The sequence below is a fragment of the Rhodnius prolixus genome, unplaced genomic scaffold (assembly GCF_049639745.1).
Source record: "Rhodnius prolixus isolate KJV_2025 unplaced genomic scaffold, Rpr scaffold_11, whole genome shotgun sequence".
Taxonomy (NCBI): Eukaryota; Metazoa; Arthropoda; class Insecta; order Hemiptera; family Reduviidae; genus Rhodnius; species Rhodnius prolixus.
The window spans coordinates 13,922,096-13,939,245 of NW_027411625.1; the positions used below are offsets into that span (position 1 = coordinate 13,922,096).

General features: G+C 36.6%; 1 protein-coding gene across 7 annotated transcripts in view; it reads left to right on the forward strand.

Annotated features, from left to right (window-relative positions):
* LOC141459131 (nephrin-like) overlaps nucleotides 1–16,833 on the forward strand; it is a 360,600-nt gene extending 343,767 nt beyond the window's left edge. For all 7 annotated transcript variants that reach the window (XM_074137772.1, XM_074137774.1, XM_074137773.1 and 4 more), the window contains 10 exons: nucleotides 107–257; nucleotides 1,306–1,436; nucleotides 5,640–5,799; nucleotides 5,919–6,075; nucleotides 6,673–6,812; nucleotides 8,912–8,979; nucleotides 10,752–11,010; nucleotides 11,922–12,176; nucleotides 12,258–12,328; nucleotides 12,840–16,833. In XM_074137772.1, the coding sequence (XP_073993873.1) occupies nucleotides 107–257; nucleotides 1,306–1,436; nucleotides 5,640–5,799; nucleotides 5,919–6,075; nucleotides 6,673–6,812; nucleotides 8,912–8,979; nucleotides 10,752–11,010; nucleotides 11,922–12,176; nucleotides 12,258–12,328; nucleotides 12,840–12,977 (1,530 nt within the window). In that variant the 3' untranslated portion in view covers nucleotides 12,978–16,833. The remainder of the gene's footprint in view (nucleotides 1–106; nucleotides 258–1,305; nucleotides 1,437–5,639; nucleotides 5,800–5,918; nucleotides 6,076–6,672; nucleotides 6,813–8,911; nucleotides 8,980–10,751; nucleotides 11,011–11,921; nucleotides 12,177–12,257; nucleotides 12,329–12,839) is intronic.
* Nucleotides 16,834–17,150: the final 317 nt, after the last annotated feature.

The following is a 17,150-nucleotide window of genomic DNA, read 5'->3' on the forward strand; positions in this document are numbered from 1 at the left end:
AGCTGGATTTGACTCCGTGATCTCCATGTTGAAATCCATTATTCACTTAAAACTCAGTTGAATTGAGTTCTTAATGTTGTTTTCTGAAATATATTGTTTTTTACAGGCAAAACCATGGTCGAACGAAACAGTCGTCAGTAGTACCTTAGTCTTTATGCCAGCTCCTGAAGACAACGGATATCTGCTAAAATGCCAAGCACTTAATCCAAGCATACCTCTGGCACCGCTACAAGACAGCTTCCTCCTCAACGTTGTCTGTAAGCACAACTACGTTCTGATCGTTTTTTAAGAAAAGAGAGCATAATGTCTTCTGAATGTTCAACGTACTTTTTGCCGTTTACTAAGTCTCCGATAACTAGCCATCCTTTTTGACGTGAAAACGATTTCAAAACTCACTTGTGGGTATCATTTATGGGGTAAATTCTGAGATTTCAAGGGAAAACCTTTTCCTTAATAGTTAGAATATATATATATATATATATATATATATAAGTATATTAATCTAAAATTACAAAGCATCTTCACATAAATTTACTCTTTTATTTATTAAATGAAGGATGAAATTCTAATTCGACAGAATAATTGTGTTGAATGATGATATCAAAACTGGTGGAAGAAAGTAGTTAGCATCCCGGCGGGCAGATATGTACCATTCTCTCCATATTCATCAATAATTCCATATTCTACTTGTCTTATTGGAATTTCAAGAAAATCTTCTGACAAAGAGTCATCAATATCAGATTTTTCATTTTCATTATCTTTAAATTTTTCTTCCTCCATTACCTTATCATCCTTTATACATACTCTATCCTTAAAGAAAGGAAAAAATAAATGCTTATTCTTTTAATACTAAATATTTAAACAATTCGAATATCCTATGTAGCCCAATAATAATTTTAGATGCATCCAAAAAACCGTTTTTTTTTTGTTTTTTTTTTGCCATTGCTAAATAATGGGACCATTATTACACCAAATTGTGAGAAGAATTTTAAATCCCTCTTTTGTGCACTACTGCTATGTATGTTTAATTAGTTTGTTTTGAGATTTACATAAATTTAAAGTAACATAATTTTATATACATAATAAGTATACAAATATAGATATATTTAAATTAATAGCATGTTAAATTTAAAATGTCTGCTCTTCTAGAACCCATTTATTTTGTAAACGAAGCTGGTGACCCTTCTAGATTTCCTAGAATCAAACTTTAGCGGATGTTTCATTCAAAGCTTTGCTTCTTAGAACAGATTTACTGCTATTAAAGTGCACCTGTGCACTATAAAAGTGTTTTAAATTCTGTTGCAGATTCGCCACTAGTGTCACTCCAGCTGGGCACATCGCTGAAGCCACACCAGATAAAGGAAGGCGATGACGTTTACTTCGAGTGTAACGTGCGAGCAAATCCAGTCCAGCATAAAATCTCGTGGTATCACAATGTGAGTGAACCTTGCCATATTTCTAGTATTTTAGATTATGCTCATTGGGAGCCTAACGCCAGAAAATTTATTTACAAGTTTGTTAGGCTAGCGGCCACGGATCCTACTTTCATTTTTTATTCACCGCTGTCTTCAGTTAATAAATGTCTTTCCTAAAGTTTAAGATAAACATACAGATTCGTAAAATTAGCACCTTTTGGCTGCACAGGAAACAAGGAATCCCTGTTCGAATCTAATACACATAAATATTGCGATCTTGCAGATTTTCGATTTTCGTACCTACCAGAAATACACAAACTAATCAATATGCCGTGCGTGGTAATCACAACCAAAGACGTACAATTTTAGACAATTTAAATTTTATTGTTGAGGTGTACAATCAGGTATCCAAAAAATCAGACTTAGGGCAACAACTGAGTTAGATCGATTTTTCAGGAATAAACATTTATATTTCGAGTTTAAAGACAGAGTACTTAAATATAAACCAATCAAAATTATTTCAACCTTATTTTTCAGCAACTATCGATTTTTAGGAGTGATTCTTAGGGGAGCGGCAGCTGACAGGTCCCTTCGGCAGAACGAAGAATGCTCCAGAATTCTTTAGCAACATTGGACTATAGACATATAGTAAGTTTAGAGGGCTTTGGGCTGAAGGTTATGAGTGTGCGCGCGCGTAATGTTTTACAAAGAGATATTCCCCACTGCTGAAGCAATACGTGCAGACAGAACACAGGAAGCCTAGACGGTGTACTAACGTGCCACAAGGGACACATTCTTCCAGTCTCACCACAATAACAGTTATTATCTACAGCCCAAACAAAGAGGGCCCAACTGCGAAGTATAAGGAATCGCCTCGCAGGGGATTTTAGCTAGGGCTCTCCAGAGACTGTTCCCATCCTCAAAACCCAACACTTACAACTACCAATGATAGATAATACATCGAAAAATTGAACTCTATCTTACACCGTACCAGTATTTTCCTATGCAGGAATCTGAATAAACTATAATTATTTAGAGACCTAATTAGTTTAGTTCAACTAATTTAGCTTTATCAGTAAGTGTGCACAAGTATGTTAGTGCACTATTATAGTTTTGATTTTGCCCTGACTTTAAAGCTTGGTTCATTTCAAAAGAGAATCTCAGAACTCTGGGAGAGATCAATCAGTTTAATGTGCAGGTGTGTTATTCCAAAAGGTATGACTCCCGATTCTGAGCCAATCTAACAGTAAAAAATAAGCAAATCATTTTTAGGTTAGTATCGAAGCTTTCACCTATTTTGCTTAGTGAACTAGCTTTGTTTATTGCTTCCAACATAAGTAAACGCTCTAATATTATAACTATATATATATATATATATATATACTGTATCATCTGTCAACTGATTTCGATTAATAAATTCTCTAAGCCGGCGTAAAAATTGAAGAAATCAGGACAAGCTACCATAACAGTAAGTAAACTAATTTCTTTCCGTGCCCCTATATTTCCAATCAAATTATTTGTGATAATGGCGGAGAATTTAATCGTTCCATAGTTTTAAAAGTAAATCGTATTCACGGTTTTTATTTTAATAAAAAATAATTGTTTCGAAGTAGAATGACAGTAGGTGCAACACTATCGTAAAATTTCGACTCTATGTAGTCAATGATTTCAGTTTGAAGATGGAGTATACAAAAAAATTGCCAATTTTTGATTCCACAACCAAAGGTAAATTAATAACTACGACAAATTTATGGGTGGAGTGGACATTATTGGTAGTCAGAAAAGACTACTTACTTCGTCGGGGCGCTTCGTGCCTCGGTCACTAAACATTGACAATGTCACCTCTGAGTTATTCATTCCTCTTCATTGAGTCATTCATTCTTCGACATGGGTCCTTATGATTGGAAAAGCTGATCAAAAGTTAGTTTGTAGTTTTCCTGAATCCAAATATATCAACTTACCTCTACAAACCCTGTGTTTATTTTGTGAGCGTTTTACAGATGTCAATATTGTATTGTTAGGCTGAAAATCCCGCAGGGACCATAAGATCCCTGAAGAAGTGGGTTATCCATTTTCTCTATTGGTAAAAATGGCAATTTAGAGGGAAGTCAACTCCAATTCTTCCCATAAAACTATCCTCAGAGACAAAACAAGACAGCGCACTCGTGTCATACGGCTTAGAATATAAGAAATTTGTACTTCTCTCTGGTCCAACTATAGCCAAGACATGACATCCTTTGATTACCAGTTCATGATTTACTTTTAACTGACAAACAATGCGAACAAGTCATCCAGTCTCAAAGGCTTTCCTATATTTTTCAACTCCTTAAGTTTAAATCCTCCATCCATTCCCGTAACACTAGATCTCGCTCATCTGATCTCTATATTCCCTCTCACCGTACCTCATCCTTTGACAAGTCCTTCCTAATACGTGCTACCTCTCTCCGGAACTCCTTGCCTTCATCTGTCCGCCATGCTCCTATTCTATCTTTAAATCCCGTCTATTCAGTTATCTCCTTTCTATTCAGCTTCCTCCGAAATTCTAATTGTTTTAATTTATTTCCTTAATTTCTGCTGTTATTTTTATTTTCACCTTTTGTCAATACTTATTTATTTATTTATTTTCTTTTAAACACAGGCCAAACTGTTAAGGCCTCTATTTGTTCCTGTATTTATTCTTAGGGGACAATTGTCCCAGAATAATAAATTTCTTTTCTATTTCTATTTCTACAAATGTACAGCAGATGAAAACTAGATGTTCGGAATTAGTTGCCTGTAAAGATAGCAGCAGGTATGGAATTCTTGGCATAACTTTTACAAAAGATGGTTTATTTTTTTTATTTTAAATAAAAAACGGATCAATAATCCAATTTACAGAAACAATAATAATAATAACAACATAAATAATACAAATAGTTCTGTCTATACATTATTTTTCCTATTGTACTATTATTCCTACAATAAACGTGACAAGTGCTTTAAAAAACCATATTTAGTTGTACATGAAAACGCTCTTACTTTTCTCTTTCCGAAGGTGAATTTATTGAGTTCCTTATATTCAAATAGTGTTTTTGGAAATTGGTCTTATCAGGGTCAATGTGATGAGAAACTGATACCTTATATTTATTGTCTTTAGAGTGTATCAGATGGAGTTCAAAATCAGAAGTCTAGGCCGATCACATTTTTTTTACAAAAATAAAAATAAATCAATTGTGATTATATAAACTAATCTGTCTTCGAGATCAGCCACAATTATTATTAATGAAAAAAGAGATTGCTTTGAATTGGATTATGAGACATGTCGTGACATACAGACTGGCCACGCGAGATACTACATTATCTACCAAGCCTATCGCTTGTGTAGTTATTTTTTCTACCCCGTGATTGTGGCTCGTCAAATCTGGAAATCATGCTTGCATTGATCTGAAACAAAGAGTTTTGGCTCATGAAGGCTACGACGCAACTCCATCTTAGATGCAAATCAAATTTAAAAAAAAAAATGAAATAAAGACACTCAGTATGTTGAAAACAATTGTAAAAGAATTAACATTTTAATAACTTTTTAATAATTTGAATCAAAGAAGGGACCTTGCGAATACCTCAGACCCCTAAACGTTTTGCTGCATTCTGTAGAAATGCGCCCGCGGGCAATGGCTAATACGAAATCATTACTTTCTACTAGAGAAGTGTGACTAGGTTGAGCACATCAAAATTTTCCTGGAAAGATCTATAAAACAAGACCTGTTCAACCAATCTTCTCGGCAAAAAAAGAAAGGTCGAGCGGAAAAAGATTAGACCACAGCTAAAGGGCACACCTCTTAAAGAAGCATTTACATAGACTTGGACTTTCAGTTAAACTCAACTTTCTAATATTTTGAATTCCACCCGAAGCCTTTATGTTTTAAGAAGTATTTCTAAATTTACTGCGCACTTCACGTCACCCTTACGCCATCCCAAACCAGTTCAAGGTTTTTTTGGCTGAAACCTATTAAAGCATTAAAATATTAACTCCTAGACAGTAATAAACAAACGACATAGCAGAATTTTGCCGGATTAGTTCAGGTACGTTCATAGTCAATTTTTGTAGTGAATTCAGTCGAAGTAGTGATAAATTACCCAAATATATAGTAAACGGTAATTTTTGGCACCAATGAAAGTGGCTGCAAACTTCTAAATACGTAGTCACCAGATGTAATAAAAGCTGTGGCACTTTTTATGTTACAGAGTGATCTAATTACCCAGAATATGTCGACCGGTGTATTGTTCAGCACGAAAAGTCTAGTGCTGCAAGGAGTCACCCGGCAGAATGCGGGAGCTTACCATTGTATTGCGGCCAATACCCGAGGACAGACTTCCAGTCAACCAGTCAACCTTCGCATACAATGTAAACTCAAAACCCAATAATCCTTTCAGTTTCTAAATACTGAAGTATTCTAGAAAACTATCTACTGGAAATGTTCAATATGCTCATCATTAAAAATGACAAAATTCTTTTTACTCTAGATTCCCCATTTTGTGTGTTGACTGAACCAATGATCGTTGGAGCATCGTTGCACGAAGCGGTCAAGGTGAATTGTCTCGTCTCTGCAGACCCTGCTGACGTCACATTCACCTGGCAATTCAACAACAGTGGCGAGAGCTTTCAGGTGCCTTCTTACAGGTAAATAAACACAACCGTCCATCACTGAACCCACCATTAATAATCTTAACCAACAGGACTATGCCAATCGTGTTGATTAATGTTTTAAGGGTTGTTCCGATTGAGAATGCAGTTTCAACCTTCAGATGAAGCATGTAACCATTTAGTGTAGTTCAGTGTGAACTTGTTACGATGGGAGTTGGTTCCAAAGCAGTAAATCCTGGGCTCGAACTCCAATTTTGGTTATTTTTTATTCTAACCAGCTTTAGTCTCACGCGGAAGTCCCGGGTTCGAATCCAGCTGCTGACCCTTAGATTTTCTCTTCCTAGGAGCTTCTTACAGCTCACTGTCCGGTGATGGATAGTGTTGTCTGTAAAGAGAGAATACTGTCCGGAGGCCGGCAGTGCACTGGAAAAAGCTCCGGGCGCTAATAACCTCAGCTGTTGATGCGCCAAAAAAAAATAAAATAAATAATAAAAAAACAGCTTAAGAAATTTTTTTCTTTTGCTCGTGTTAAACTAAACAATATTAAGGGCTAGAAAATTCTGTGTGAATGTGCTCTCACATCTCTTGCACAAATCATATATTGAATTTTGTATAAAATTTAATTTGTTCCAGATACACAAGTGTAAACAGTACAGTGAGTGAATTTGTGTACACTCCAACCTCAGAGAAGGACTATGGGACTCTGGCTTGTTGGGCTACGAACAGTATAGGCAAGCAGTCTGAACCTTGCACATTTCAGCTGGTACCTGCTTGTAAGTAATTTCACATAATATGGTTTACACGAAAAAATGACCGATTTAGAATAAAAAATACATTTTTAATAACCTGTGGTGGATGTTTTATTACCTGTCCACAGCTGTGGTGCAAATAAAGAAAAAGACGACTGTAGTCCATGTTTCTTTCAACGCTCTTGAATCTCCCTTGCTCATCTGCCTAACATTTAGAAAAAAAAAATTTACTCTCCCGTTATTCAGTTTACCCGTGCAAAAGAAGTTTGCAAACAAATAAATGGCAGTCAAAGGACGCTAGGCATGGTGTACAGACTGGCTGTAAAGGATGTCAGTGACAGTAGTTTCATGCCTCATAGCAATATTGTGTTCTGGCATTTTGACATGATTGAGAACCAATTTTAGCTGGACGGATGGCAGACAACCATTTTTTAAAGAAGCACGATGTCATCATCTTAAATTTTATGTCTCTTTAAATTGAAGGGAAGTGTGAGGTCGAGCGTATCTTACTAAAACAAAAGATATTTGTTAAGTTGACCCATGTTAGAATGTGCCAGGCCATTCATTGTATTGAGTATTTCTATAGATTCGAGGTTGGGACATTGGCCACGAGTGGACACCTGACCAGCCCAATATAAATCCTAACTCTCACACTGATTTGTCTTAAACCTACCAGTCCCGTTAAGTTCGTTCGAGACAGGTTTATGAACTTTTCCCTCTGTATTACCTCCACTTTGAATACCCTCAATGTCCACTTTAAAATTCCTCGCAGTAATGCACCACTGACTCAATGCATTTTTTATTCCATCTGTTGACTTTCATATTCATCAAGTAGCGAGCCAATGATGCAAATCCAGTAATCAGCGCTACAATGTTCCTCAGGTCTTTCCTACTCTATTTGATGATCTCGAAAAAATCTTTAGGCTAAAGTTTCTTTATAAATCTCTTCGATTTGGCCAAAGAGTTAAATTGGTGCCATGTTATGACCATTTCTTGTTATTCCCACTCTCTGATTGGTAATACCCACTCTCTCAATGGTTCTGCGTCTTCGAAGAGTTGAAAAATCCTACCTTCGCCTGCTAGTCTGTCGTAGTGGAAGTGGCTCACTACTTTCTTTTGACCTAGTTCATTGAGTCTTCTTCCACATTCCTTCACCATCTTTGATGAACTCTTTGATTTTTCCAGGGCCTTCCAAGCAGCCTATCTTAGAAAATTCTTACTTTACTAACCTGGTGTTCTCGAGTAGCCGCCAGCAAGCAACTCTCTAGGATCGCCATGACTTCTGTCTGAAAAACTGCACCAGCGCCCCTACGGTAGCCTAACCCCCACATCCTTACCTTCAATCCACACACCAGCTCCTGAGAGACTTCCGTTTTTCTGTCAGTGAAAGAGATCAAGTTTCTCAACTCAATATCTTCATGCTCAAATTTTGTATTCACTGTTTCTCAAAAACCAGATCCCTCGCTTTTCAATTGCCTCTAAAAATATAAGCACAGGCCTTTTCCGACTCCAGAAAATTATATCCCCTAGTCCTTCACAAGAGTTTGCACGTTCGTTATTACGGACTCACTGGAAGAACTGTTTTTTGCATACTTTCTTTTCAGATAAAGACCCGTCAGTTGTGTTTGAAATTATTTTCATCCAAATTGATTTTAAGGAGTGGTTCTGTGACAACATACTTCCACAAAATGTCTTAAATACTATTCAAGCCTAGCATCTTTAATCAAAAATTCGTAGTTTAAAGAAAACCTTGAAAATTGAAGTCGGAGGAGGTGTTTGAGTGATTCACTCCAGTTCTATGATTTTATACTGTTTTTGGGCTTGATAAAGACATCGTATTTGTCAAAACGTTGGCTTAAAGTTAAAAAAAAAAAACTATACTTTTGGGAAAACCGCTTCGACCGTAAAACAATGCAAGAACCGGAGTTGTATTCAGGGCCATAGAAATCGAGGTGTTAGTGCAATTTCCCTCTCTTTCTCAGTGAAGCTAGATGTAAGGTGTTCCTCTATAGCCATCACTGGATACTACTGTGTATTAACTAACAAAAACACAATAATTGTCAACAAATTGTATTAACTTATAAATTAAATAAAAATCATACTTAAGCCAATTTCTGTTTCAGCGAAACCTTCACCATTGCATAATTGTACTCTGAGATCGACTGTGAACACCACTGGAGACTGGCTCGAGGTACTACTTAACACTGTTTACTACTAAATATATATTCATGTATGTCTTGATGAGTGACTAGCCATAAATTTTGATCCAGGTGGGCAATTTAAAACCGTGTACTTTACAAATTTTTACTCATTAGTCATTATTTTCCCTAAAAAAAAAATAGATCCAGGATTAATTGAATTCCAACATCTTGCTTTTTCATGAATTGCTGAAAAAACTGGCCAAGAAAAAAGCAATGAAAAAACTGCTTAAACTACAAATGCAGGACTTAATATCACCGACCACAATGTGGGTTTTAGCAATATTCATCTGGATTGGAATTCCAAATAAAAAGATTTTTTTACACAACATAAACTTTTGGGGATCAGAACGGTATATTTTCAATTACAGATTTTTTGTGCACAAGTACAAGGTGACAAATACATATGCGTAAAATAAATGAATACAAATAACTACTGCCGGGCATCCTACCAATACATATTACTGATATTAGCCTACTTCCACCACTCTGTTCAATTTAAATTACAACTGCAAGAACAGCCCTCCAAGGGGCCTCTGCAACAATCTCTCTCTTACTATTTCTCCACTCTTTCTTTATATAAGAGCGATATTCTGCTGGAAGACATAAATCTAAACCATTGTTTTCTGTTACGTCAGTAATAATTTTTTTGATGTTAGTTCAAATAAAACTCTCGGTGTTCGGTCGCGATCGGGGACGTTCGGCCAGTTCGGCTGGCTATGACTTCGCGCTGGTCAGCCCATCGCCCGCGCGCGTACTGACGTTCGCCTCCGCTGGTTGGACTTTCAGCTTTTCGTGTATATTTAAAACCTTATTCTTATTCTCTGAAGCTTTGTATATATTTTACCTTAGTTTCTATGTTATTCTATGCCATTCTCACGCTACCCAACTACCCCCTCTACCTTCTCTTAGACCATAGGGTCACCTCCTTATCTATTGAGGGAGTCCACTACTGACCAGCGTCCTGTACGGTGCTTGGTCTGCTGTATGTGCCTTTGAGCCTGCTGGTTTTACTGTGCTTCTTACCGCTTCTCTACGCTGCTACGCTTCGCTTCCGCCTGGGTGGTATACACGTACCATCACTCGATTGACATCCAGGGACATCACCCCAATAATTCTACTCTTCGCGGGCCACTCCGTGGACCCGCTTCCGGTGCAAGGTTCGTTCTCTCCTTACGCCTTTCCTGAGATTTCTCTCTTCCTCCACGCTACGCTTAACCATCAGACTAGTATATACAGTTACTATTTCCGCTTTCCTTCTAGACGCATATACATGTACTATTTCCGCTTTGCTTAGAGACGCTATACCTCTACCATATCCGCTGTCCTGGCATTCGCCCTTATACCTCTAGCACTGCGCTTCAGGAGCTTCACTTCCGGCCGCAAGGGTAAGTGTTACTCATTCCTACCTCTGCTCTACTCTCTATATATATTTGCATGTATTCAAGTGTGACCTATTCACGATTATTGTAACCCGCTTCGTCACTTCCGGTTTTATCCGCTGGCGCATAGCGCCCCGCCTAACGCTACGCTTTGGGGTGTCAACGTCCACGCGCTGACACTCGGACATCGTAGAAGGGTTTTACTAACTAACAGTCGGTGTGTGGCTTGCTCGAGCGTAAATTGATGAACAATACTGTTAGCTGCCATGCAGCTTTGTGTTTACCTCCTTCGAAGTTTTCTTGTGCCGGTGTGCACTAATCACTAGAGACACAATCACATAAACTAATAGTGAATAGATATGTGATTGCTACTTCCTCTGCAGGTAGAGTGTATGGCAGGATATGACGGAGGATTGACGCAGACATTTTACTTGGAAGCCGTGGACACAGCTACATCTGTATCTTGCCTCAACACATCCTCCACAGATACTCCTGTGTTCCGGCTAGAGGTAGGCTCCTTGATGCGTGGGGGTACACCTTCAACTACGGTACAACTAGTCATGTATGCAGCCAACCAAAAGGGCCGCTCCGAACAGGTCGTACTAGAAGATATTGCAATCAGAGATGCTGAGAAGAGAACAGGTGAGTGACTCAGTTAGCCAATTGAAGAAAGTTTTACTTATCAGGTGTGTCCCAATTGAAATATGCTAAAGAATATAGTTTGTGAAAAACCCTCTCCTGATTTAGACTAATTTCTCTTTTACATAATATGTTAATATGTTTTATGAAGTGGATGAGAGTCTCATGATATTGATTGCTGCCTGGGCTCATCCTGTCGAGTTAGTAATAATTATATAAAAAGTCCAAGAGAAATAATGTAACTTTTACTAACTTTAATTGGTTACTTGCTAATCAAACGTAGAAGTGAAGTGAACTATAAAAAGCACACTCGCCAAGTGTGGGCAAGTTCCCAGCTTAGGATAGTTTTATTTCAACTTATAAAAACATTTATAAATGCTAACATAAACACATGAAACACTACAAAAGTACAATTTCTCTACAATTACTAATTACGAGTGTAGACGGGTACGCCACACAGGGCCAGCTGTAGATCAAAATTTGTTTTTTTTGTCGACAGTTACCTGTTCTCAACCGAAAGTAACATCAGCCAGCACTATCCAAGCACTACTATCCAGATCCATTTACTCGGCTGTTAAAGACTGTCACAAAATAGTTTACTTCAAACTTTTCAATAAATTAAGATTCAGCTATTATAAAATTAACATTTTAAAATATACTACTCCTAGTAATAAGTATTTACAATACATACACAATTGCATTTTTAGATCTGTTTAAATTAATGATTATTTCAAGTAGTTGTTAATGAACCTACTTTTTGAGTTTGTTCATAGTTCTTCTAATATTAAACAAACAAGAAGTCACTCACCTAACGTAGAAAATATTCATGAGCGATTTTCTTGGAAATTCACACCTTAAGACTCGAACTCGACACACCAATATCTTCAGAATTTTAATTCTTTGGTTGATTACAGAATGGGTAAGTAGGAGTGGAAGCTTTGCTGGAAGTTCGATGGCAGTATTGCTCGGCGTAGCTCTACTAGGATTTGCCGTAACTCTGCTGACGTTGACCATCTGCCTTGTTAGGCGTCGAACGTCTCGCTTAAGTCGTACTAGTTTGGCGCCGGCCAAACAAATCGAGGTCACGCATGGACATGACCAACGTTACGTTGTGGCTTATCAACTGAAACCAGAAGCGAAACCGAAACAACCAGATATACTCAACAGAGGTGTGTAAAGGCCTTAGAAGTAAATGAAATCCAGTAGTATTATTTTATGCCGTTATATTAAATTACCCGCATTGAATTCAGTTACAGGAGACCCATACGAGACCGATGTACCAGCAGTCTCTTATAGTGGTCCTGGAGTAACAGCCACTTTCGTAAGTAACCCGTACAACTAATTTGGTAGTTTTACAGTACAGAGATGATGACTTGTGATTCCCCGCCAGTTGCTAAACAAGCAAGCTAGCAGAGCGAATCAAATCATTTTCCTTCTTTAAGGCGATTAAACCTATCTTCAATCAAGTTTAAATCTAATTTAATCAAATGAAATAACTTGTCAGTTAGTTATACCGGTCACACAAATAAACCTTACTCTTAATGAATATAACTCATGTACCAGTCGAATTAACGTCACTGTTACTAAAAACTCTTAAAAAATTAATCATTAATAATGAATCCTTTGGAAATCGTTAGAATTATTTATCAATCAAATAAAACCCCTGTACAATCAAATTTTGCCTCAAGTAACCAATTAATAAATTGAAATAATTAATTTTTAAAGTCGGAAGTTTTAGCTTGCACTGCTATAGATTGATTATCTAAATCTTGATTGTTATGTTAAGCTTCTCTTTTAATATTTACTTAGTATACGGTTTCGATTTTGTGCAGATGTCGCCTTGCGAGAACGCCAGCTCGTTAGCAAGCAGTCCTACAGCGCCCACGACAACGGACGACAGCAAGCACAACGTACTGAATTCGCAGCACCTGTTCTCGACGTCAATACCCGGACCGGAGAGTTGTGTCTGACTTCATCGTAGCACATTAGCAGCCATCTCAAAGCTATTAATACTTGTGTTGTGAAAATGAAAGAGAGAACTTCTCCACTGGAGAGCGAGAGAGAAACAATTCCCCTCAAAAACTTGAGACTTCGAGAAGGATTAATCTCCTGCAGCGTTGACCGAGAAATTCCTTAAAGGAATCTACTCCCCAGCCCCCTATTCTTAAGTACTCCCCACAAGCCCAACTTTCTAGTAATTATTTTTTGATAAAAATAAAAAATTGATTTGGGGCCATGTATGATTTTGTTCAAAAAGTCAACAATCTTAAAAATTAACGCAGGTTAAGTCAAATTAATTCTATTTTCTTTGGCTGCAAAACGTCGAAGTTGTCAGTTTTTTAAAGATGCTGTCATATGGAGTGTGCGATGAGGATACTCAGGCCATGAGTTTGAACCGGAGCGGAAAAATAAATTACTTAGGTCAGGATGGCAGTTAAAATACAATCAGGTGAGCCTGGCCTTAGGAATTTCCAAGTGTTTTTAATTTTGAAATAGCAAATATGTTGAGGTCAGGTCATTTTTGAGACCTCGCTTGTCTGTGGCAGTCTTCCGGCAGGAACTAATTGTCTTGAAAGTTCCTTGGACAGATCTTCTGTCTACTCTCGGCTAAACCAAACAGGCTTTACTCTCTCAGGCCTACATTGCCCGGTCAGTAGAACCTTAAAGTTCCTCGTTCCCGTTAAGCATTCTGCCTTATTGTGAGGTGAGTCCACCTATAGAATTCCTTAGCCTGTTTTTGCCATAGTGAATTTCACCATCTAGGCCTCATATTTGCTCAATGTTCCCTGAACGTTTTGTCGATGCCTAGGTTCCGTCGTTTTTCATAGTCTACTTACCCTCATAATAAGTGAACTCATTTGAGGGGACTGAACACATCCACATAAACCTTAACTTTGAGGCCCTTAAATGCCATTATTTAACCTTGGTAAACAACTCTTTTCTGAAAATTCCGTGTTAGAAACAACTCATGGCACAATTATAGCTACAATCTTTATTTGGAAAAGTAGAGTTTATTCCGGAGTAGTGCAGTTACTTGGGAGTGGAGTTACTAGGGCTGTGACTTTCAGCCTCAACTCTTTATGTCACTAAACTGCTTTATATTGCAGAGTACTGTTCAACTTTTTTGGCGACTGATTCATCGATCCAAAGGGAAAAAGATTACGGACAATTTGAATCATCATTTTAAATTATAGTTATTTATAAATTATATATATACACGAATTATTAAAAAATCATGACTGAAATTGGCAATAATCTTTCTTTCCCTAAACTGCTTTACTTTAAAATACTCCAAAAAAGTCATCTAAGGGCTGAATCTCACATAGTCCTTCCAACCTAGTGAGGCAAGGTTATGCCTTTTTTTGATTGGACTTTCTCAGTATGGTTAGAATTCCGGGAAAGCCTCGTGAGTTCAAGTTAGCCCGCAACCATCAATCAGGAACTTCTACACAGTGAGGCTCTTAAAAAACAAATAGCTTCTGGAATCACTGTGGTTCAAAAATGAAGAAACAATAGAGATAAACCACTAATCAAAAAGGAGTGTCCGATATTCTTATTATTTTTTCTCAGAACATGATTAGGAGATATACTGTCGATCATGATTGGAGGGCGCTCATCACTGTAGCAAAAAATAACGCCACCCAATCACCCACAGACAGTAAAAATAAACCGTAAATTGTAAATACTAATTGTTATATTGTGAATTTAAAGAAATTTTAATGGTGTTTTATTATGTTAATTTGTTTCTAAGTTGGAAGAAAAAGACAAAAATTAAGAAAGCAGTAGTGCCAACATGAATTCTATTTGTAATAAATTATTGTAATAAGAAAATTTTTGTGTTGATAACAACTTTGTAAGGATATATTAATAGGAAGTAAAAGGGAGAAAATTAATATATTTGTATAAAAGTAATAGGCAATAAATATTACACTATTTAGGAAGCGTTAATTCATTGATTCGGATTCGGTCATTTTGTTGGGCCCTCATGATCTAGACTGGAACTTCTAGTATTAAGACCTCACATCTTCCATCTGACAACACTTTTTATGCCTAAATTTATCCTTCTGAATTGTTCAAATTTATTCTATTAGAGACATCCCGTTAATCAATATCCAGCCGGCCTTACCGATCTGCCTCGTGAAGCTTCCAGTTTCAAGAAGTCAGGCAACCAAGTACGATTTTCGTATTTTCGCCAAACGGTCTCAACTCCTTGACCACGCCTAGCCTTCATGCCTTATTGTTTACTAGAGAAATCTCTAATATGTCTGTAAAAACCAGGCATGATTAAATCCTCACCTTTATTTATAAGAGCTTCTATAAACCTTTCTTTTTTTTTTTTTTGCCTCAACGGAACATTAATTCTTAAAATCTAGCTCGGCTGACTATCTTCTAAACCTTCTACACTAGTATTAACTTCTTTCTCCCCTGAAACCTCCTCATCAGGCGACACATAATTCTTTGTACCGTGGTCAAAACACACAAATTCGTGGCAATAATACTTGCCGTATCGTCCGCCGACATTCCTACAGATACATCAGCAAACCTCTGCACTTCTCGAATCTTACCACAACTCAGCCCTTTTTCCAGACTTCCCATTCGCGAAGCCTCTTTAACTTTTTGCAGTCTCCTTATCTGCCAAAAGCTAGTATGCGAAAAACTTTTATAATTTCAAAAGGGAACAATTTAATCACCTCATCAGCCCACTTTATTTGGCCGAATGTGGCCATGCTTTAGTTACTAAAACCAAGCATTTAGTTATAAAAGAGGAATTACTCACACAATTCCAGTAGCTAATTAAAATTCAGCTTAGTAATTCAATACTTTTTACATATTTCAATGTTTACTAGTAATGATAGTCCATTAAGTAATCTTGAATTGATCTCATTTCTGAATTATTGTTAACTTTGATCGGTTATTATTCATCAACACAAACATAGAGGAAAAAATAAATAAATAAACTGAAACAGGTATGTTTATTCATCATATATTTCGAGTTATTTCATACACAATAAATCAACTGTACACAATTAATCACATCGCACAAGTTCTTAAGCATTTCTTACACGGAGAGTAAATTAAAACAGCAGCAAGAATAAATAAGCATCAAGCACACTGCTTTACAGATATTTCATTTACAATGCCTCACAACTACGTCCACTGAATGTAACCTCCTCCTTGTCGTGTACCTCACATATCGATGTACATTCGTTAATCGATATCATCTACTTATCGAGCGCTATCTATGTAAATGGGTAGCCAGTAAGTCAAATCTCAGTTCTCTGCACAAATAAAGAGGGATACTTGAGCATTTTACTTCAAAATTCAGCTTCTTGTTTAACTGCACGTATCAAGTGCCGTATAATGTAATTCTTGATCTCTTATCAAAAACGTCATTACATTATTTATCTGTAATATTATCGACTTTCCGAGTTTAGGTTTTTAGTAACATGTTAGCAAGTTCCGATCAGAAAATGTCAATAGCAGCTTCTTTTCCTTCGTTTTACTTCCGTTTTGTTACATGTTTTAAATTACGTCTTAAATTGCCAAAGTGTAAATAAAATTTAGTAATTTAACTTTAGTTGTGAATTATATTTCAAGAAATTTTTGTGTTTGAAAGTTATATGTTTAATTAAAAAGAGTATTTGTGGAAGTAATAGGTTAACTTGTGAATTTGTGCATTTAACATTAATGCGCTATCATTGCGGGCATGTCCTGTGAAAACCTGAAAATCAAAAATCTGTATGGTTGCAATACTTGTGGTTTTCGAAGGGTTGAAATAAATACAAGAAAAAAGTTATAAGATGAACAGTTGAAAGATTAATAAGATTTTTGTAAACATTAAAGTATATATCTGTTTTGTAAGTTACGAAAGTGGTTACATTAGTTCCTAAAAAGGCAGAAATTCCCTAATCCAAATTGAATTAACGCTCCTAAAGAAATCATTGTTCATTAGTACAGTTCAACACAAACAAAAAATTACTAGCAAAATAAAAAGTGAATTTTAGGATGTAAATTGTAGATAAGAAATGGGACAAAGCAGTTTTCCAATATTTTCTCAAAGAGGCTGGAAAATTCACTTATAAATTAATCAATATGTTTGTTAATTAATAATGAATTTTAAATTGATTAATTTTATCTCAATA